The 23,308-nt window shown below is 43.3% G+C and overlaps 1 protein-coding gene across 1 annotated transcript in view; it reads right to left on the bottom strand.

The window, feature by feature from the left end:
* The window catches only part of TBC1D9 (TBC1 domain family member 9), a 120,857-nt gene that overhangs the window by 53,554 nt on the left and 43,995 nt on the right, over positions 1-23,308 (bottom strand). Inside the window, exons 2-3 of the mRNA XM_032857195.1 lie at positions 15,855-15,965; positions 2,070-2,188 (exon numbers count right to left, since the gene is read on the bottom strand). Of these exons, the coding sequence (XP_032713086.1) occupies positions 2,070-2,188; positions 15,855-15,965 (230 nt within the window). The remainder of the gene's footprint in view (positions 1-2,069; positions 2,189-15,854; positions 15,966-23,308) is intronic.

The following is a 23,308-nucleotide window of genomic DNA, read 5'->3' as shown; positions in this document are numbered from 1 at the left end:
GGGATCGAGCCCTGCATCGGGCTCTCTGCTCCGCGGGGAGCCTGCTTCCCGCCCCCCACCCCGCCCCACCTGCCTCTCTACCCACTTGCGATCTCTGTCTGTTGAATAAAGAAATAAATTTAAAATTCTTAAAAAAATAAATAAAAAACAAACAACATGTGGATACTCTCTATGAACCAATACAAAGTGTTACCCAAGAGTTACTGAGTGAAAAGAGCAAATGCAGAGGAGAATATGTACATTAAGGCTTATGTGTAAGATTTAAAGAGAAATAGGAAAAATACATACATCTGCCTCTTTTTACAAAAAGAAACACAGGAAGGATAGACAGACCAGATAACAAGGAAGTTAGTTAACTACAAGGGGTTGGGAAGAACAAGGTAGCAAGAATGCAGGAGAGAGTAATTTAAACTTTTGGAAGTTTGGGAAATTTAAAGTTTTGGAAGCATGCTAATATTTTCTACCTGCAAAAAATATTAAACTAACATAAATTAACAATGTTAGAAGAAAGGGCCTGAAACTGAAAGCAAATGGAAACAGGGCCGATTCCAGGACTGGGACAGAGAAAGTACAAGATGAGTCTGGGACACAGGGTGCCTGGGTGACTCCCTTGGTTAAATGTCAGCCTTCGGCTCAGGTCATGATCCCAGAGTCCTGGAGTCAAACCCTACATCAGGCTCTCCACTAAGCAGTGAGTCTCCTTCTCCTTCTATGATTTCTCTCGCTTTCATTCTCTCTCAAATAAATAAAATCTTTTTAAAAAAATGATGAATCTGGGATATCCCGCTATAGCTGAAGTAAACAAGTGTTCAAAAAAGTAACAAGGACATGACATAAGGATGAAGAAGGCACGCTGTAGGTTTGGGACAGTGCGAGTACCAAAATAATTAAGTCTAGGAAGGAAACGTAAACAACTGAAAACCAGAGGAATCCATGAGTCCATAACAAAAATAAATCGATGAATAAATGCCAAGAGAGCTCTTGCTTATAGCAGAATAACAGGTGCCAAATGATAAATGTGAAAGAATGCTGGGGTTGAAAAATGATTGTTTTGTAAAAACGTCACAGTCAAGATTGGTTCAGACAAAAAAAAAATCATGAATGGACACTAACTCATGGGGAAATTTTGATAAGGAGTGGGATATCTGTGTAGCCTTAAATGAAGTGTTTTCTCACAGAAAATTTCAAATTGTTTATTATTGGAAAAGGCAAGATTAGTAACTCTACAGTGGAGAACTCAGGTAGGTAACACCTTTCTGGCTTTCTATCCTCCACGAGGGGATCCCTCCTCCAGAAATGCTCCTCTGACAAGGACGTAAGCGTCCCACCTGGGCATGCATCATCGGAATCAGATCCTAGGAAACGTGACAAAACCCAAAATGGAAAATGTCCCGTTTAAAAAAACGAACAAACAGAACTATATACTTAAAAATATGAATGTCCTAAAAGACAAAGAAAGGCAATGGAAACATTCTAGATTGAAGGACACAAGAGATGAAAACAAATTCAACAGCTTCCCAGACTGGATTTTGCACTGGACTGAAAGGGAAAAAATGGTAGACACTGATCAATTAACAATACAGGGATATGTACCAAATATTAGAGTAGAACGTTAATGTTCAATCTATACTGCAGTGTTATTATTTAACAGAATATTCTTAGAAATACACACTGAAGTATTTGGGAGGAAATTCCACTCAAATAAAAAGTAAATGAGCACTCAAATGATAACATAAATGGGGTAAATGTTAAGACCAGGAGAGTATGCAAAAGGTCTACAAGGCTCTTATTTTTACAACTTTTTTGTAAATCTGAAACTATTTCCAATTTAAAGTTAAAACAAAACAAACAGGGGCGCCTGGGTGGCTCAGTGCGTTAAGCCTCTGCCTTAGGCCCAGGTCATGATCTCAGGGTCTTGGGATCAAGCCCCGTGTCAGGCTCTCTGCTCAGCAGGGAGTCTGCTTACCCCTCTCTCTCTGCCTGCCTCTCTGCCTACTTGTGATCTCTGTCTGTCAAATAAACAAATAAAGCTTTAAAAACAAAACAAAACAAAACAAACAGGCCATTACCTGTATTTTTCCTCTCACAAATGTGGTGATATCGTTCTCGTTTTCAAAGATGGAGAGGGTCTGCAGTAGATTCTGCTCTAGCCATTCCCAGTGCTCAGTGATTTCTTTTCTGGAACCGCCTGTATGAATAATAAGATGACTTAAAAAATGATAATAAAATTTGTGAATTTAAAAGATACTTAAACAGGCTCACTTCATCAAGATGCACTAAAGGAGACCCCCGTCCCAATAGCTCTGACTTGAAATGCTTTGTCCCTTTCCGAAGAGACCCAGAAGACACATAAGGATATGGAAACCCAAGAGTAAGCACTGCGTCAGAGTCAAGTGTGACCAGGTAGGTTCAGAAACTTTTCTGACACTGTCTCCAGTTAGAAGGCAGCAATGTTTCTCCCACTCATTCTCTGAATTGGGACTTGAGCACAACCCTCCACTAGTCTCCCTCCTAGAACCTCCATGCATGTCACAGGCTAACCTAGATCTCCCTAGGGGCCTAGGTTGCAGTTGTTAAGTTGCAATAATCTGAGAGCTCTGGTGCCACTGGAGGTCTGCAGTAACCACCTCCTATAATGGGCAAAAATGATCCTCGCTCACTTCAATTATGAATGAGATGTGACAGGGGACAATTGCTGGGGAACAGCGGCCTGGCTCTCGCGAGTACCACTGCCTTGAAATGTAATGGGATGAGGTCGCCCTCAGAGCCTCTGAGCAAGTCACTCCCTTTCGGTCAGGGCTAAGAAGCATTAAGTCACCTCTCCTAGCAGGCTCCGCACTCAAACCACCCCGGCCTTGTAGCCTATGTAATAGGCACCGCTCTCCCCTCGCCACTGCAGGGCATCCCATGGATGAATGGCGTCAGGACGTGCTTGGAAAGACACTGAGCTAAATTCCTTTCCCTTCCCCTTTTATTCTTGCTCTGGGATTGTTAACGATCTTGCAGAAAACCAGGTTGTATAAATCATTCATAGACATATATATGGATCGTAGGCACCGCTCATTCCAGAATTAAGGAACGATTTTCTGATTCCACTGATTCATCAACCTCCAGGCCTCTCCTCAGATTTCCAAGCTTTCTTCTCCTTGATTTCTTAGCAGTGTCTTTGCTACTCTTTGTTCTCTGTCACCAGTAATTCATGGGAAGTCAGAATCTCACTCTGACTCCTGACAAAGAAGGGCGGGAGACACAAATGGGTCTACAATGATACTCAGAATCGCAGAACTAAAATCTCCTTGAGGCGAGGTCTCAGAACTGCTGTTTAAGGAGAGGGAAAACCAAACCAAAGCCAAGTTCATTTTCTTTTAAGACTAAACACCAAAACTGCCTAAATGGAATACCGACCGATGGAGAGGACGAGAAGCCGATTTGTTAGTGGAGAGGCAGTCCTGTGAAAGCACGGAGCAACAGACTGCAGCTCTCTGTGGGCTTTACCCATGGCCATTGTCAACCACATGTAAAGGCAACTGAAGACTGTACTACAATGTCACGGAGAAAGCTAGGACTCAGGACACGTGGGTCCCCTCCCATTGCCATTAGCCAGCTGGATGACTTTAGACAGTTTGTTTAATCTGTAAAATGGAGATGAATGAAACACACACACACACATACACACACACACACACACCTTTCCATCTCAGAGCAATGCTATAGAAATCCCAAGGAATAATGTCCACAGAGATACTTTGGAAAATAGAAAATATTTTTCAGATGCAAAGAACAATGATCGTTTGGAATATTTAGGGGAATGAGTCATTCTGGAGTTCACCAGAGAGCTTTCAAACATTTTTAGAGTTTAAATTTTTCAGTAGTCACTGAAAAAAAAATTTTTTTAAAGATTTCATTTATTTGGGAGAGAACAAGCGAGTGAGCATGGGCAGGGGAAGGGCAGAGGGTGAGGGAGGAGCAGACTTCCAGCTGAGCAGGGGGCCCAACACAGAGCTCAATCCCAGGACCCTGAGATCAGCATGACCTGAGCCCAAGGCAGATGTCTAACCGACTGAGCCACCCAGGCGCCCCAGCTGCTGGAAAAATTTCTAAAATATACTGTTTGCCCTTCATTGTCTGAAAAGAGGTTGCTACCATCCTCGGCTGCCAGGAGCCCTCCACCCCGGCCACCTGTGCTTGTTGGCACTGGCAGGTGTGGGCACCTGAGGACAGAGGCAATCCTGGAGACCCACGGGACTGCTGAGCTTCTGCAGACCTGTCGGGCACAATCCCCAGCGTCTGTCTGATCTTGCTTCTTCTTCTGCCCCTGCCTATGCTGACTGCAGATGTGCCTTCCAGAGGCTGGTTTTCACGTGCTATCTCACCATGCTCTGCCCTTGACCAGGTAGTCACTCCAGGTACTTGAACTTAGAGCCCCTGTTACATTGGCTCTGGAATTCAACCTCCACTCAACCTCACTAATCCTCAATCATCCTGGATAGAAAAGTCCATCAGCCACAAGACCTAGAAGGGAACAGGTGTGCCTTCAGCTTTGCACATGCTTCAAAGTGTTCTTTCTGCTCATATTCACGTAAGAACACCCACCCATGCACACACGCAGGGTAAAAATGGCGTATGCATGCATATACTCATTCAACAAACACCTACTCATACTTCCAATTGCCGTGGATAGAATACAAAGACATTATGGCTAATTCCCATCCTTTTTTTTTTTAATATATTTTTTAAGGTTTTATTTATTCCTTTTATAGATAGAAAGAGGGAGCAGGGGAGGGGTCAGGGGAGAGGCAGAGGGAGAGGAAGAGGGAGAGAAGTGCTCTCCACTGGGCGTGGACCCTGACACTCAGGACTCCATCCCACAACCCCGAGATCATGACCTAAGATGAAACCAACTGGATGCCTAATTGCTTAACGAATTCTGCCACTCAGGTGACCCTCCCATCTTTAAGTAAGCCAGCCGAGTATGATGGTACTAAAGTTCAGATTTACTACAAACATTGTTTCCCCACCTACTGCCTTCCCTGCTATCCTAAGATCTGCTGTGACCCACCCCATTGCACTGTCCATCATTTCCATGATCCCCACCTTCTACCACCTAACACCATTTGCACCATTGGCTTTTCTCCCTACTTCTTGTTGCCCAGGATGTAAATCCCCACCTTTCTATCTTCGATTACTGCCACTGCCCCCCACTGATGCTGCTAGTGAGGTTTCCATTCTGCTCTCCATCTCCTGTTGCTTCTCTCATACTTGTGAGTGTCACAGGAAAAGGCTAGGTTTCTAGAGTTATCCTGAGCCACTCACTGCTCCCACATAAGAAAGGAGCTGCCACTGCGTATCTCCACATCTTTCAGCATGCTCGGCGCCTTGGGTCTGCTTCTGTACTATGGAACAGGTTTTGGCAGTTTCTTCTGGCTCTATCTACATCTAAGATTTCAAAGTTCCCGAAGACTGAGATCTAGATACGGAAGGACTTTGTGTGTACCATGATATGAAACCTTTATCACCATATACTATTTGAGGAGAGAAAAGATACGAACGCCATCAGCCAATGGTAGTTTCAGGAATTAACTATGGATACTTATCTATACCCAAAAGATACTTCCTAGGGCAAGTAATGAAATAGTCCTTTCAAGTTTATTGCTTCCTATAGAACAGCACCACATTCTCTGAACACTTCCCTAAACACCCCAGGTTCTGGGGACTAGAAGTATGATCAATATCGACAAAGTAGAGCTGGAGTCCGTGACCCAGCCAATGAGACAAATTCTGAAGATGCCACCCTTGTAAAAAGTATTTCTGGAATCAGGCGCCCATTTCTGCCCACTTCTCACTCCAGACCAGGGCCCACATTACCTCTCAGAGATCACAGAGCAAATGTCCTGTTAACTGAGACCCACTGTCCCTCTGCCGGACTGCTCTTCAGGAATGAGTGAAACTCTGCAGGAAAAAGGTTGGTATCCTACAGGTTCCTTATAATAGCTCTTTCCTTTCTCAAGACACTAAATACAAGGGCCGCCTATTTAAGATCTTGGAAGTTTTCTTCTGTTACTTTTTAAGGTGAGGTAACACATGGAGCTCTTGTGCTGTGAATAGGGACTGGTCTGCTTGCCCAGCAGTTCGAACAGAAGGTGTTAGAAGCTCAGAACAAGAAAGGGAGGGCCTGGTGCTCCATTTTCTAGAAACGCTTCATTTATAGAGATGCAGCAGGACAAACAAGCTGACCCGACTGTGTGATCAGCTGGAACTACAAAGAAAGCTGGTGCTGGGCATGCGAACTGCTCAGAAAATCCAAGTCAATCCAGGTTGCAGCATCCTGCTGTGGTAAAAACTAGATCAATACCTGATGGGCTTAAGGTTACTTAGAAATTAATTGTGGGAAAATAGGAATCTTTATCTCTTGGACTGGTGGTTTTTGTCTTGTTTGTTTGGTTTTTAAGAACACTAGCCACAGGCCCTGTTGCACCTATCTGTGCAAAATCGGAACATGATTTAAGATGACGAAAAATACAAAATCATCCTAGTCTAGTGTCTCATCTAACTTTACATGTATCTTCAAGTACATAAGGACTACTTGAAATAAAAAGGAAGAAGCATTAAGATGGACCCACGATTTGATTCTCCCATATCTAGCCTTTGAGGATTAAGAACAAAGGCTTACAGCCCTACCGATACATAATCAGCAGGTATTTCTTTGTGCTGCATGGTCACCTGACTTCAAAACCTATACTGAAGGATGAGTAGCTACCATTTATATCCACGTGGATGGGACTGGAGGAGATTCTGCTAAGTGAAATAAGTCAAGCAAAGAAAACTATTGTATGGTGTCACTCATATGTGGAACATAAGGAATAGTGCAGAGGATCATAGGGGAAGGGAGGGAAAACAATGGGAGGAAATCAGAAGGAAGACAAACCATGAAAGACACTTGACTCTGGGAAACAAGCTGAGTGAGGGCTACAGAAGGGACGTGGGTGGGGGGATGGGGTAACTGTGATGGGTATTAAGGAGGGCACGTGACATAATGAGCACTGGGTGTTGTATGCAACTGATGAATTATTGAACACTGCATCTGAAACTAATGGTGTACTATATGTTGGCTAACTGAATTTTTAAAGAAAAGGATGTTTGTTGGAAAAACAAAACAAAACCCCCCAAAAAACAAAACCTACTTAAGTGCAATAAGTAGGGCTGGAGGTTAGATTGTCTGGAATAAGAAGAAGCCTGGTTATTATGGAGACAATATCACATCATAGATCAGAACACAGGCTTTGCTGTCAAAAAAAGTAGAGCTGGTTTCAAAAGTGCACACACTGACTTTGTGATCGTAGGTAAAGTACTTAATTTCTTTGTGCTGCAAATACCTCATCTGTAATATGTAGGTAACAACACTTGCCACATCGGTTTGTGCTGGGGATTAAAGAAGATAGTACACAAACGTGAAGTCCCGAGCACAGGTCTAGAATATACAAAGCACTAAATAAACAGTTGTTTTTGCTATTACCATGGTGAGCAATAGACAAAGATCTCATCTTGACACGTGATGCAGGAGGTATTTCTAACTTCTGATGTCAGGGTGCTAAAACATTAGCTGTTTAACCCTTGCCTGACTAACATGCATTCAGCAGAAATCTCTCCAGCTAAGGCATCGTTATGTTTGGCATCATTATGTTTGGACTGCAAAGTGTACACATTACTAGAGTAAGGCGTTCATAGAACAACTCCTTGTGTAACTACTGTAAGCTTCTTACATAACTCTGCTTAAATCTCTTATGGGTCATAACAACATGCTCATAGCTTCACAACCACATTTTTTTTTTAAAGATTTTATTTATTTGTCAGAGAGAGAGCACAAGCAGAGGAAGCAGCTGAGGGAGAGGGAGAAGGAGACTCCCCGCTGAGCAGAGAGCCCGATCTGGGACTTGGATCCCAGGACCCTGGGATCATGACCTGAGCCAAAGGCAGATGCTTCATCAACTAAGCCGCTCAACCAATGTACCCAGGCACCCCGCTTTATAACCACTTTGAGAAAAGAGAAGACCAGGTAACTCACCCAGCCTCAACTGTAAGATTCTTACAGTCCTGAATGTGGTTGATGTCCTTATTTTATGTATTTCACTTAAGCACCAAGGTCCTTTCCCACTCTGAATGGGAGAAAGTAAATGGCTATCTTTCTGGAAGGCAATCGAGCTAGAGGCACTAAAAGCCATACAGATACGTATACTTTTTGACTCAGCATATCTGTTTCTATAAACTCATCCTCAAGTGATAATTAAAAGAATGTGAAAAGTTTTTTTTCCCAGAGGATATTGATTAAGGTTGTTCAAAATGCAATTAACATAAGGGGGGAAAAGACTCCTGTTTTCGATAATAGCATATCAGATAAATTATGTTATACACACAATAAAATATTATCTACTTATTAAAAATGACATTACAGAAATAGGTTTTATTAACATGGAAAGTCTATACATATATGTACACACATATATGCATATGTCTGTGTGTATGTATGTAAACACACACACACACATGTTTATATAAAATCTAAAAGGTGACCTGGAGGGGCCCCTGGGTTCTTCAGTCAGTTAAGCACCCAACTCTTGGTTTTGGCTCAGGTCGTGATCTCAGGGTCTTAAGATCAAGCCCCACGTGGGGAACTCAGCAAAGAGTTCTGCTAAAATTTCTTTCTCCCTCTCTCTCTGCCACCCTAAACACTTGTGTGCTCCTTCTTTCTCTAAAATAAACAAATCTTTAAAAAATATAAAAATAGGGCATCTGGGTGGCTCAGTCAGTTAAGCGGCTGCCTTCATCTCAGGTCATGATCCCAGGGTCCTGGGAATTGAGCCCTGCATTGGGCTCCCTGCTCAGCAGAGAGCCTGCTTCTCCCTCTCCCTTTGCCTGCTGTTCTGCCTACTTGTGCTCTCTGTCAAATAAATAAATAAAATCTTTAAAAAACATATATATAGAGGTGCCTGGGTGGCTCAGGGGGTTAAAGCCTCTGTCTTCAGCTCAGGTCATGATCTCAGGGTGCTGGGATCAAGCCCTGCATCGGGTTCTCTGCTCAGCAGGGAGCCTGCTTCCCCCTCTCTCTCTCTGCCTGCCTCTCTGCCTACTTGTGATTTCTATCAAATAAATAAATAAAATCTCTCTCTCTCTCTCTCTCTCTATATATATATATATATATAAAATAAAAGGTGATTTGGAGTATGGTATTATTGTTTTTAAATTTACTCTTTTTTCATATCTACATTTTCTACTTTTTTAAATGACCATGTATTACTTTACAGAAAAAAACAAGTTCTTTTTTTTTTTTTTAGAAGTTTTATTCTAGAGAGAAAGCCAGTGAGCACAAGTGGGAAGGGCAGAGGGAGAAGAAGAGAGAATTTCAAGCAGACTCCCTGATGAGCATAGAGTCTGACATGGGGCTCAACCCCACAATCCTAAGACCATGACCTGAGCCCAAATCAGGTGCACCACAAGCTCTTCTTTTTAAGCTGCCGTGTTTCCAAAGATACAAGAACAGTTCTTGTAGATATCCAGAACAAGGAAGGATTATAACATGCCAACTTCCGCATTACATGCATTTCATGTGGATGGCAACTTAATTACCCCACATCTTCCCTCTCCCTTGTAGAGAAATGGCAGATGCAGAACCCGCTAGCAATCTTTAATGAAACTCTGGGTCTTTCCAGCTGCTGACTAAAAGAATGCTTAATCATGAAAGCCAGTAGGGCGCTGCTCAGAAAGTCCTGGGCTAGGAAGGGGGAGACCTAAGAGTTAGGTCTCAGCTCTGCACTAGCTAGCTACAACTAGCTTGTGAACTTGAACGAATCACCTTGCCTTTGCATCCTAGTAAAATAAAACTGTGAGGCACGATGGTGGCTCACAGAGCTTGCGGGTCTAAAAATGAATGACCATCTAGGCCCAGATGAAATTCTGGGATGGTAAAGAAAAGAGAAACTAAACCAACAGGCAGACAAACCACGGCACCACGCCGGGCTGTGTCCTCAGCGAAGTGCCCATCAAACACACAGTCCCCTACAGTCCTGCTGGAAAGTCACATGTATCCAGAGGGAATTGTCATCAGCTCCTTCTTTCTTTCTGTTTGTCCCTCGTCTCGGTGGTCCCAGAGCTGCTCTGTAGACAAACGTTCTTGGAGTCACCAGCATTTTTATGTGTTTGTATTGTCATTGAGGCTGTATAACCCTTCTTACCATTAGAACCTTCTAGCTCTTCTAATGGGGAGAGCCAAACGGGCTGCCTTCTGCTGAAATCCACTGAAGGCTAAGGAGAGCAGTGGACTGGGCTCTCTCCTGCCTCTGGGAAACCAAGTCCAAAACACCAGCTGCTAAGGGAAGACCTGTCACTGTTTAGCTCCCTAATGAGAGGCTCAGATGCAAAATAGTCCAGTCAACTGACTGGTAGGGGAGAAGGGGAGACTGTCTGCATATAATGACCTCAGCAAAGCTGGCTAGACAAATTCCTACGGTATTGCTTCCTTTATGTTCTTAGAGACAGCAAAAGGTATAATTCACTGCATAAAGCACCAAGCAAAATGCAAGTCAGCAGGCTAGAACTGACAGCACAAAGGGATAGCAACCAAAGAGAAAGAGGGTCGGGACGCCTGGGTCGCTCAATCGGTCAGCACCCATCTTCGGCTCAGGTCACGATCCCAGGGTCCTGGGATTGAGTTCCTCATTGGGTTCCCTACTCGGCGGGAAGCCTGCTTCTCCCTTTGCCTGCCACTCCCCCTGCTTGTGCTCACACGTACTCTCTCTCTCTCAGACAAATAAATACATAAATTCTTTAAAAAATTAAAAAAAAAAAAAGCAAAGAGAATGGTGGCTTCATTTTGGGTAGTAGTGAAAAGAAACAGTCATTACTTGGGAATGTTTTTGGCTTCCTTTCCCAATGAAAGGACTCAATGCCAAGGAGAAGTTAAAAAAAAAAAAAAATCAAACCAATCTGGATACAGCCATTAGATTAGAAGGAGCATATGAAAATAATGTTCAGAATGTTTCACCAAATAACTCTTGCTTTTTTTCCCCAGTCTTCTTTCTGTATGGATCACATGATTGCCAAGGGCCAGGTGACTGACCGCTCTATTGAGAGGAAGTGAGACTCGATGCAGAAGACCCCCCCCCCCAACCTGGCTCTTTGTGGCTCAAGTCTAAGTCAAGTCAAACAACTAGGATTCCCCACTGCTCTTCTACAGAAAGTGGTCTACGTGCAGACACCGCTGCAAGGTGCTCCCTTGAGTCCCACTGACCAGCTGCGGATTCACGAGTATCGCGCACACCAATATTTCGCAATCCCGTAACTTCCACAAGGCAGTGAGTTAGACTCACCTGGTTTTCTGCTGACAATTCTCTACGGCTTCATGAAAGTCAAGCAGATTAAAAAGTTCTTGACACACTGCCACCAAATACCAACTTTGTAGTTTATTAAAAAAAAAAAATTAAAATTACAAACGGAATGGTCAGCATATCAGAGAAATCTGAAAGCTGGCAGCTTCCGCTCTTAAAATCCTCCCCTGAAAGGGAGCCAGCAATTTAGGTTTTAAATGGAAATCGATAAGAAGGACTAATGGGTGAATGGGACCTTCATGCTGGTTGTCACTTCCGTGGAGTCTTCCACAAGGAAATTTTGCAGGTAACTCTATGGGTAACCAATATATACAAAAGCTAAAACGGTTCTGGGCTTATTATAATGAGATCATGCCATTGTGACAGGCATTATTTACTGGGAAAATGAAAGTACACCTCTTCGTGGTATAAATTATGCCATCAGCATGTCCTGCCTCGTGTTTTTTAGCCTTGGCTTGGCAAATAATTCAAGAATAATTCAGCTTTGTAACTCTGGGCTCTTTCCTACACGAGCGTTCACAGGAGCATCTGCATCAGAGAGTGGCAATGCCCCAGAAACTAACTGAGGAGTAGTGATGTCAGGTCACAGGGAAGAAGGAAAGGTTAGGGCTGAGGGGGGAGGAATAGAAGTCACAGTGACACCCAGGAGTGCTTGGGTGGCTCGGTGGGTTAAAGCCTCTGCCTTTGGCTCAGGTCATGATCTCAAGGTCCTGGGATCGAGCGAGCCCCACATCGGGCTCTCTGCTCAGCAGGGAACCTGCTTCCCCCTCCCCCTCTGCCTGCCTCTCTGCCAACTTGTGATCTCTGTCTGTCAAATAAATAAATAAAATCTTTTAAAAAAAGAAGAAGAAGAAGTCACAGTGACACAACCAGCAATGCAAACATACGCCGACTGGCAAGGTCCCGCTCCTAGAATTGCTGTAAGGAGAGAAAAGAGAGCTTTAAGGAGCTCCAGGCTCCAAAGATCTCAAAACCCTCTGGACACAAGTAGCAGACAGGCTGGAAGGTGAGACAGAATGTGTCAGAGTGTCTAGTCATACCCGTGTTAAGTCAAGTGGTTAAGGGGCTCTGCCTGATTTCTAATTCCCTTTCTTTTTACTTCTTCATTTGCTGGCTACAGTGTCTATTTTAACACATTCTAGAATGTTCACGGACTAAGTGTGACCCTTTCTCCACCAACCACCCCAGGGTACTTCTCCCTCTAAGGTAGCTATTGGGTCCTGTGTATTGAGTGAATGGCCATGGAGTGCTGGCTTAGAGGAGCCTGGGTGGCTCGGTAAGCCTGTCTTCTTCAGAGTTCCAGCTTTCCTCTTCCTTTAACCTTGATCTCCTTCGTCTCGCTCCAATCCCCACCCTTCACTCCTAGGTGGTTTTCTCCATGCCCTGCACCCTGATGCCATTCTTTCATTCGCCAGATTGCATAAATGACTGATACATATATTCCATCATTTCTTATGGGGCTGTTTGCATCTTAACCAGAATAACTTGAAAGGGATACAACACTACAATGTCAGAATTTCAGATACCATTAAATCCTTGGGGGCGCACTCCAGGACCTTCTGGCAGCTGGAAATCACACCCAGATAACCTCTCCTACCTATGTAAAAGGCCAGCTGAGATTCTTGCATTTAGCTGGGCACCCTGGGATCAGCTGGCACTGCGAGGTACTGGTTCACACTGGGCTATAATTGAATATTTACTTATGTTCTCAAGAGCAGAGACCGGATCTAATTATCGTTATATCTTTAGATCCTAGCACAGCACTTCCCACTGAGCAGAGATCAATTTAAAGACTGAGCAAAGTCAACTGAAAGAGCTCCCGATGGCCAAAGCTGGAATGATTTGAGCAACAAAATAAAGTAGCATTGGACTCCTCCAAAGTATAAAATCAATATGCATGATTCCATACTGATAAAAATAATCGAATAAATTAAAACTCCTCACTCCTTAAGGGTGGGCTGTGCATAGTGACTTCCGGAGAGTAACAGCATGGAAAGGGGAAGAAAATAGTTACATAATAGTGGAGGAACCCAAAAAATACTACTTCAGCTGGGTGATTGAGGAAAACCTCATTAGTCATAAATTAACAATATGTACGCTTGCTTGACACAATTTGATAAAAATAGCACTTTATCTCTGTGATCTCCTTCAAGAAAAATCTTTGCCTAATCATGAGAAAAACATCAAATTCCAATAGAGGGACACTCTACAATATACCTGACTAGTAACTTCCTTTAAACCTGGCACGGTCATGCAAGACAAGGAAAGCCTGAGAAACTTCCACAGCCAAGAAGAGCCTGAAGAGACAGGACAACGAAATATAATATAGTATCCTGGATAGGATCTTGGAACAGAAAAAGGACATTAGGTGAAACTTAAATAAACTGTGGCTTTTGTTTAATAATAGTGTATCAAGGGGAGCCTGGGTGGCTCAGTCAGTTAAGCGTCTGCCTTCAGTTCAGGTCATGATCCCAGGGTCCTGGGATCTACTCCCATATCAGGTTCCTTACTCAGCAGGGAGCCTGCTTCTCCCTCTCCCTCTGCCTGCTGCTATCCCTGCTTGTGTTCCCTCTCTCTCTGTCAAATAAATACTTTTTTAAAAAAAGTAATAGTGTATTAATATGGGTTCATTAACTAAAACATACTAAGATGTTAATAATAAGGGACACTGTATGTGGAGGGTAGATGGGAGGTCCCTGGACTGTCTGCCCAACTTTTCTATAAATCTAAGACTGTTCTAAAAAATAAAGTCTATTAATAATAATTAAAAAAAAATCAAGTGAAGGTGAAAAAATGTAAAAAATTAAGTGCTTGGTGCCCTTGCTTTTTCTATGGTTATATGCAAAGCTAAATAACTAAAAACAAATAACTAAAAATAACTTAAAAAATAACTAAATACAAATAACTAAAAACATCTTGGCCACTTTGGATTAAAAATCCTTGTGAGAGATCCAATAATGAATGGCAGGGCTGCTGACCACCATTTTAAACACAGGACATTATTATAGATTATGATCAGAGGAAAAAAAAAAGATCCCTACTCAAGTAGGAAGTACTGTGCTTGGATATGTAAGTATTACTGAGGACGCCCAAGTAGTCCCTATGTTCCTCTTCATTTCCCAACTGCCCATGGAGTTAAGTTGGGGGTCATGTGACTGGTTCTCATCAACATAGTATGAGTGGTATGTGACACGTCTGGGCCTAGGGAGTTAAATGTGGGTGTGCCTCCCCCAGTGTTTAGAACAGCAATGTCCACAATAGCCAAACTATGGAAAGAACCTAGATGTCCATCAACACAGGAATGGATAAAGCAAATGTGGTATATAGATACAATGGAATACTATGCAGGCATCAAAAAGATGAAATCTTGCCATCTGCAACAACATGGATGGAACTAGAGGGTATTATGCTGAGCGAAACAAGTCAATCAGAGAAAGACAATTATCATATGATCTGATACAAGGAATTTGAGGCGGGGGGGTGGCTCATGGGGGGAAAGGGAGGGAAAAATGAAAGAAGACGGGACCAGGGAGGGAGACAAACCATAAGAGACTCTTTTTTTTTTTTTTTTTTTTTAAAGATTTTATTTATTTGACAGAGAGAGATCACAAGTAGGGAGAGAGAGAGAGGAGGAAGCAGGCAGAGAGCCCGACGTGGGACTTGATCCCAGGACCCTGAGATCATGACCGGAGCTGAAGGCAGAGGCTTAACCCACTGAGACACCCAGGCAGCCCCCCATAAGAAACTCTTAATCTCAGGAAACAAACTGAGGGCTGCTGGAGGGGGCTGGGAGGAGGGATAGGGTGGCTGGGTGATGGACATTGGGCAGGGTATGTGCTATGGTGAGTGCTGTGAATTGTGTAAGATTGATGATTCATGGGTGCCTGGGTGGCTCAGCTGGTTGAGCGACTGCCTTCAGCTCAGGTCATGATCCTGGGGCCGCAGGATCCAGTCCCACATCAGGCTTCCTGCTCAGCAGGGATTCTGCTTCTCCCTCTGACCTTCTCTGACCTTCTCTGCTCTCAGGCTCTCTCTCTCACTCTCTCTCCCTCTCTCAAGTAAATAAATAAAATCTTTAAGAAAAAAAAAAAAGACTGATGATTCATAGACCTGTACCCCTGAAATAATACATTATATGTTAATAAATTGTTTTTTTTTTTTTTAATTAGAACACTCTGGGAAAAAAAAATGGGTGTGTCTCTATCTCCTACTTTTCCCATCTAAGTTGTCCTCCCGTAGAGGCTTTGTCTCATGATAGATGGAGAAGACCACAGGACCCAAAGGAGACTTTGCCAGAGTGAGAAAAAAACCTTTACCATGTTAAGCCATTAAGATTTGGAGTTCACCTGCTGAAGTGGCTATGTTTAATTACCCTAAAATACCAAGCAACTGTATTCCCAAACAAAGGTTCCTTCCCTTCTGGCAGAAAGTTGTTAATCATATGGTTTCTCCATTCTTCTGAATATGGCTACTTACCACAGGCGATGGTCCAATAGACCAAAGAGTCTGGAGTCTGGTACAGGATTCGGTAAGGAGCCACCCGAGCACTGGAGTCCAGCACGACATCAAGGGTACCCACGAGAAGGCCTGAGGGTGGAGAAGGGGAGGAGAATGCTTAAGGGTTTCCGCATGCTTCCCCCAAATTCCCAGAGGCAGTGTCAACACACCCTTTCTGTTGGACCTCCCAATGGTCTTCCCCTAACAACCCTTCTCGATGGCCCTTATCCTGTTGCAATCCACCCTGACAAGTCTTCATCTTAAACAGGCTGATGTTGGCTCTACTGTTTCTTGTTCCAACAACCTCCAAGAGAAACTGCCTAAGTTGGAAGGCAGTCTGTTGGTGTCAAAACTAATGGGAGGCTGGCAAAGCTGGGAGCCCAGTCCCTGGGAGATGCTGGTATTTACAAATGCCTATTGAAAATAAAAATAGGCAAGGTATTAAGCATTTATGTGTTGGTGTCTCTGCTTTATCTACATTAGGCCCAATATGCATTATTTCCTCCCCCTTTTCACCAAAGGAATAAATCCTTGGGAAGCAGTCATGTCTATCTGAGTCAGTGTGCCAGGCTGGCCTACATATTTTTTTAAACTGTCCCACTTTTCTTTGTATTGAAAAAGTATAGGTCAGCTCGGTAAACATCAAGTAAGTACCTACTATGTGCAAGGCAAACCCCGTGGGCACAAAACACAGAAAGACAGAGTCCTTAAGGTATTTATAATCTAGTAGGGGAGTCATCTAACACTTGTTTAGGAGTGAACAAGGGCTGGGAAACAAGCATTTTCACATCTCAGTGGCAGAGTCCTTTGGCATTTATCACATCCATCATTAAAACCAGAGATGGCTGTAGATGAGTGCCCTCTGCAAGGATGCAGGAATTAGGCTGAGGATCAGGCAAGGCTTTGGGGTAGCATATGGTGGCATTCCGTGGGTTAGGAACCTCACTGATCTGTCCAGATCCTGAGGGAAAGAAACTCGCCCACATCATCCAAGCCCAGGAAGCCTGAACAGTGAGCAAATGAATTTACCTATTAGTTTGTGAGAAATGCAAATACTCAGTACACCAGTGCTCACTTAAGAAGAGGCAGTGTCTTCTGTTTTCAGGAGTGCAAATCTATCTTATAACCACCATTCCTCTAAGTCCCCCCCGACCCCCAGGAAAGTGTGCCTCTTTATCTATCCAAAACTGGGATTAGGCACCAAAGGTTTTCTCCGCTATTCTAAAATAACATGGACACACCCACAAATTCTACAAACTCAAATAAACTAGATCCCTTACTTGGCAGGATGAATCCAAAAGATTCCCATAAAGTAAATGCCCGTAATTATTCCAAAGTCAGACAGAAATCGGCACAGAGCGGGATGTGGACTCAGAAGAACCAATTAGGAACTCTGGCTAATTTTCATTTCAGAGCAAGACATCTTATTTTCAATGCCTTGGTTTTCTCAAGGATAAAATACAGACAATATCACAGTTACAAGATTGTTCTTGTAATAAGACTGAATATAATAGGATTTAAGGGCAAGAGACTGAGTGGAAAAAGGGGTTAAGAAACCTGTCTGGAACTTGCCAAGACACTCCTTTATTTAATTTGACTTCTACTTAGATGGCATGTTTATTAAAAATGGTTTGGGATACTGCTGATAGTGCTTGAGGCTGAGAGGGAAGGCTAACCGTCCCCAGGCTCCCTTGCTCGGCTCCTGCTGAAAATAAGCAGCATACTGGGAAGTACAAAGCCCAGCGCCTGGCTCACAACAGGATTTTCATGAAGTTCTGCCGAATCTGAACCGTAAGTTCTTCTGAAACTGTCACCACAAGTATCTCTTGAAGTGTTGTCTTGTAACAATATCTTGTGGTTTGGGTCCCACCATATCACCATATCATACCTTGATGTGTGTGATACCAGTGAAATTCACTTCCTTCTGCCCTGGCAGCCTTGGGTCATGGAAAGAACTAGATCGCTGAGTTCAGGCGAGCTCAGTTCTGGCTCTGACTCTGTAATAACCAGTTCTGTGGTGTGGACATGCCACTTCACTTCTTGTTGCTTTGACTGGTTCAGTTGTAAAGGGATCGTCATAGCACTCGCCTTCCTGAACTGGCGTTATTCATCAAGAAGCCCTACGGAAGGTTTAACCATGGGCAAGTCCTACGGTTGTCCTTGGTCTTTGTCCAAGGACAGGAACCCATCTGGGTTTACTCCAAACCACAGCGACCGTAGCCAATCTGAACACACCAGGAAAAAAAACTTTCACTGAAGTGGAAATTAATTCATTTTTTAGATCTGGCCTGTACGAAATACAATATGGCCTATAGTCTTCCAAGGGGTAAACTTCCACATAATGCCACACATGGACGCATTTTTGTTTTCTCTACCGTGGCGTGGATTTACTGCAAGGGCTTCTAATTACTTTTCAGTTATCTGCAGATGGAAGAGTACATTAACAGGAAAAGCAGAAAAGAGTGCCGGCTAAGCTGGATTCCCTCCAATGTTAACTAGAAATACAAGCACATCATTCGTCACTGAGTGTAATACTTCACTCTTCTTGAATCAAAAGAAGAAATGAAATCCCCACAATACTGGAAAGGTCACATATGCTGGTTCTAAGGAACACATACTTCATTCTGGGCTTAGGGAATTCAGTCAAGAATCAGCCCACATGGTTCAATGAGCCTCTAGAAGAGTGTCCTCACAGATAAAGCTTCCTCTGAGGGCAACCACAGCTCACTGGGCAGAGCAGCCAACAGAAGCGGTCCCAGTTCTGGAATACTTCGTGCCACCACCCCACTCTCACACCCAGCCTCCCTGAGCCTCAGTTTCCCCATCCTTCATGTCTCCCTAGACTTCTATACCCTGTAAGACACAGTAGGGAGAGACTCCGGAAAGGTTCAACCTGATCCACTCATCTTGACCACCACAGAGGTCCCCAACTGAAAACCATCTCCAATACTCATTATCCTACGTAACAAAATCTCCAGTGTTACCCAGGGACAAAGAAAACTGAGCTATTTAAAGAAGACCCCCCAGAGTGAGGGCTTCTGATGGGATGCCAGCTCATCAACGCCGAGTGTGAATTTAAAACTGGCACCACCAGCTTCCACTACGATTTAGATGAAAACAAACAGTTTTTCATACCAACCAGAGGGTCCATGCTGAAAATATTTTAAACCACAGACAGTATGATATTATAACACTCGCGTGAGGAGAATACACAATTAGAAAACTGTTGTGAAAATTCTTTGAAAACTTAAGGTACTAGATATTCAGACAGAAAGTAATACTGTGAATCGAGGTACGCAGTTGGCCTGCCGAATCATTTCATACAGTCCTTCTTCCACATTAACCCAGATGTGCCCTTTCCCTCTGTAACACTGACCAGAATTTTCCCTCTATTTGGAATGTCATGTTTATCGGTCAATTCTCACTTCCCACTGCCTGAAATGACAAACTCCCATGTATTTAATACCTCTCCTTCTATCCCTCCTCCCTCCAAGTTCTGCTTCTGTAGTACCTATTGAACTTATTTAAAATTGCTTGTACATTTTGCCTCTTTCCACAGGACCTCTTAGGGTGGACGCTGACTCTGACTCCTGGGTCCTGGACTTTGCTTGGAGCACACACAGTAAGCCCTGAACACACGTTTGATCCACGGATGAGTTTGCTAGTTTTCGAAAACCTGCAGAAGTCATCACTGTGCTGCCCAAGCTCTATGGATACGAAGAGCCACGACTCTGGGAGAGGGGAAATATTCCTCCCATAGCCCCCATCCATACAGAATCCTGGAAGATGGGACATCTGAGCCAGAGAATCCAATCCCCCTCTCTACTCCCCACCCCCCCAAAAAACCAACCCAGCAATCAAGATTTTCTTAGAAGTTTTACTATTCATTCCTCTGAAATGGCTGTCAAAATACTAACCTTTTATCATTTCCCACACGAAGTGCTGTTTTAGCAGCTGCTCTAGTCAGCTATTTCTGGTGTTAAACAATCTTTGATTGCCTCGGATAACTGAGTCAAATTATGGCTCTCAAAATAACTCTTCCCCACATCTACCTACTGTATTAGTTCGGGGGCATCTTGTAACATAAAAATGCTGTTTTCAAGGAGACTCAGAAAACACTACAAAATTGGTACTTTTAGGCTTCCCATCTGCCTGTGGGCACTGGAGGGTGTGTGATACACACAGAGGACTTGCTCGCTCTGCTCCCACGTCAGGAGCGTGCTGGACATGTAGGAACATGCCCAGGACAATGATCGATCACCTCCTGACGATCTTGAAATAACTTAATGTCAAAGTGGACGAGATACTAAAGCTCATTCAGCCTTCCTCTACCCCCTCAGCCATGCAACCAGTCGGAGGTCTACAATGAAAATGGCAGCAGTAAGGTCAAGGGCACAGGCAATCATAGCCCCTCCGCAGAGAGTGCCACAGACCCCTAAGCACTATTGTTCAACAACGTATTTCAAAACCATAGAAGAATATAAGAAATTACAAATACATGCACCACTACTCTTTAAACATCTGGCCTTATCTGTTTTTTTTTTGTTTTATTTTTAAATAAAGAAAATGTAACACACATAGGAAAGGTCCCCTTAATGCCTTCCTGATCCTATTTCCCTCTCTCTCTCTCACCACTGTCAGGTTGTTTCATATTCTCCCCATCCAGGTCCTTATACTTTTATTGCCCGACGTGTATGTACGTGAATGCATACTTGACACTGATGTGCACTTTAAAATTTACCGTAATGAGAAGAGTAGATATTGCCTGGCAACCTGTTTTTCTTTTTACCCAACAAAATGATTATAAAATTTACCCAGGTTAGACTCGTAAATTTGATTCACTCATTTAAAATGTTGTATAATATCCACAGTATAAATGTAAGTTACTCTTTTTCCTAATAAAGGACACTTGGCTTTACCTCCAATTTTTTTCCTATAGTAGGCACTACAATCATTTTCTTTGTATACGATGTTTTAAGCATATGAAGACATTTTAGAATGCAATTGCTGGGTCACAGGGTAAGTACGTCTTTAAACCTTATCAGACATTACAAAATTGCTCTCCAAAGTGACTGTGCCAACATACACTCTTACCAGGAAAGCTAGACAATATGTTTTTCCACAATGGTCCCAAGACTTAGTATTATCAGTGTTCTGGGGGTTTTTGTTTTTGTTTTTCACCAGTCTTCTTCAGGATGAGAAATAGTATCCATTTGTTTTTGTTTTTAAGTAAGCTCTACCCCAGCATTGCAGGCTTGAACTCCCAACTCTGAGATCAAGCATTGCGTGTTCTACCAAGAGAGCAAGCCAGAGGCCCCTCCATTTGTTGTTTAAATTTGCATTTTTCTGAATATTAAGGAGTTTGAGTACCTCTTCCTGTTTATTGGCTCTTCCGTTTTCCTATTCTGTGAGCTCTTTGCCCTTCCCATGGAACTGACTTGTGCTGAAGATCCAGTTCAAAGAGTCAGAGTTCAGAGGCTCCCACGGATATACACCCTGATCAATTCGTTTCACCAAATACCCACTGATCTCCCTAAAGCCAGACAGGCAGTATGCTCAGACTTGCTTCTTTACATATATTCTATTTAAATGGAGGAATTTGGGATCAGTATTTGCAACCCCCTCTGCATCACTCCCATGGAAAGTTTCTGCAGGTCACAGGCTCCCACCTTCTCCCACCTGTTGCTCCCAAGGTGTCATTGATACATCCCCTGTGGTCTTGGCACTGACATAGGGTTACCTGCTCTCAGGCAGAAGTAATTACACAGTAACACCCAGAAGCAGCAGCTGACAGAAGTATAACCTCCAGCCCACACCATAATTTTTTCACTTCTTTTAAAGAATCTTGTTTGTAGTTTCTTCCCACCAGTTTGTGAGCTCCTGGAGAGCAGGCCCAGCCTTGTTTACCTTGGAAATCCCAAAGGCTCCAGTTTAAGTCCCTCAAGTTATGCTGAATATTTATAAATTGGGCCACGAAGTTTTCACTTTGATGGACATTGGGAGAAACCCAGAATTATTTTCCAACCTTATTCAGCTACCATAGCTGAATATCATAGTTCTAGCAAAGTGACCTTAAATAATTAAAATTGTCTAAGCATCAATGAATGGAGACCACTCCTTGAGAAAAGGCTGGAAAATCCCAGCTCGGAGAGTGTGAGGTAATACAGCTCAAACTCACATCTAAACTTTTTACCATGGGAGATCAAATTCTCTAATTTCGGAAGTAATCTGAAATTTTTTTTGATGAATATTGAGACTTATCTGGAATTAAGGTGGGTCAAAAGCAGAGATCTTTAGGGAAAGCACAAGTCTTTTTATTCTCCTACTTTCGGAAACTAGTCCAGAGATTGGCAGTTGTTGCCAAAAGACCATAAAATTACCGCAAGGCTGAACCAGTTGAAACTCCTGCACCCACACTCAGACTGGTAAACAATTTGTTTTGCATTCCTCACTGGCCTGGGGGCCAGGTGAGAGATCAGGAAAACCATCCTGCCATACACAGCAGTGAGGGGGAGGGGAATGCTGGAATTGCCAGGTGAGGGGTCAGCTCCAGAGCTCTAAGCGTACCCGAGTTCATAGTACCACCATGAACGATGTAAAGTACTCAGACCAGCTACAGTGTCCCTGAGAGGGGTCATGTCTGTTCTCTGGGTAAGGAGCTGAGGAACGTAGGTTTGTTGGAGAGATGGCTGGGGCTGGAGATGGGGGCCGTGAGTTTCCTCAGTTTCACAACCTTGAAGAGTCTAACAGCCTTTCTCAAGTGCTGGCTAAAAGGGAGAGACCCGTCCCAGTACTGGAATTCTACCTTCAGTGTAGAACTGTCTCGGCATGTTTTTATTTTAAGTGTTGCTTACTTTCTGCCCCCACTAGAGGGTTTAGGTAAAGACAGTTTTTCAACACAGTTCAAACCACTGTAGCTGCTTCAACAGGCCGTCCACAACTCTCTCCCCTCAACCTCAATAGCTGTCTGTCACAACACCATCCCAGCCACACATATCATGGCCGCCATACAATACAGCGCCTCTCTCTTGAGGGAACAGAGGTGAGAGCCGCCTTATACACACAGACACATACACACACAGGGATTTGTCACTATTTATGGAAAGATGAACCAATGAGCAGTCTAGTAGTGTAGGAAATACACTGCCAGCTTTGTCAATTAGGACAGGACTCCTCAAACTGTTTCTGATCAAAAATCAGTTTGGGTTTGGTTTCCAATCTGTTACAGACTGATACTTCTGGCAAATACGGTACATGTGAAATAGTCTATCTCTAGAATATGAAAAAAAGACAAAAAAAAGTCTCCAATTTTTTTTTTATTATTTAATGCAACAAATTGCTCTAGGTTTCTAAATGCTTAATCTCAATTTCTGCTCTTTAGCTCAAGGCAGTGGTAACACACGGGTTGCAAACCAGTTCTTTAAATAAATAGC

Source organism: Lontra canadensis, unplaced genomic scaffold (genome assembly GCF_010015895.1).
Source record: "Lontra canadensis isolate GAN:19392208 unplaced genomic scaffold, GSC_riverotter_1.0 scaffold1, whole genome shotgun sequence".
Lineage (NCBI taxonomy): Eukaryota > Metazoa > Chordata > Mammalia > Carnivora > Mustelidae > Lontra > Lontra canadensis.
Note: the sequence above shows the minus strand (reverse complement) of the source record. Positions and strands in the feature narration are given on the sequence as shown.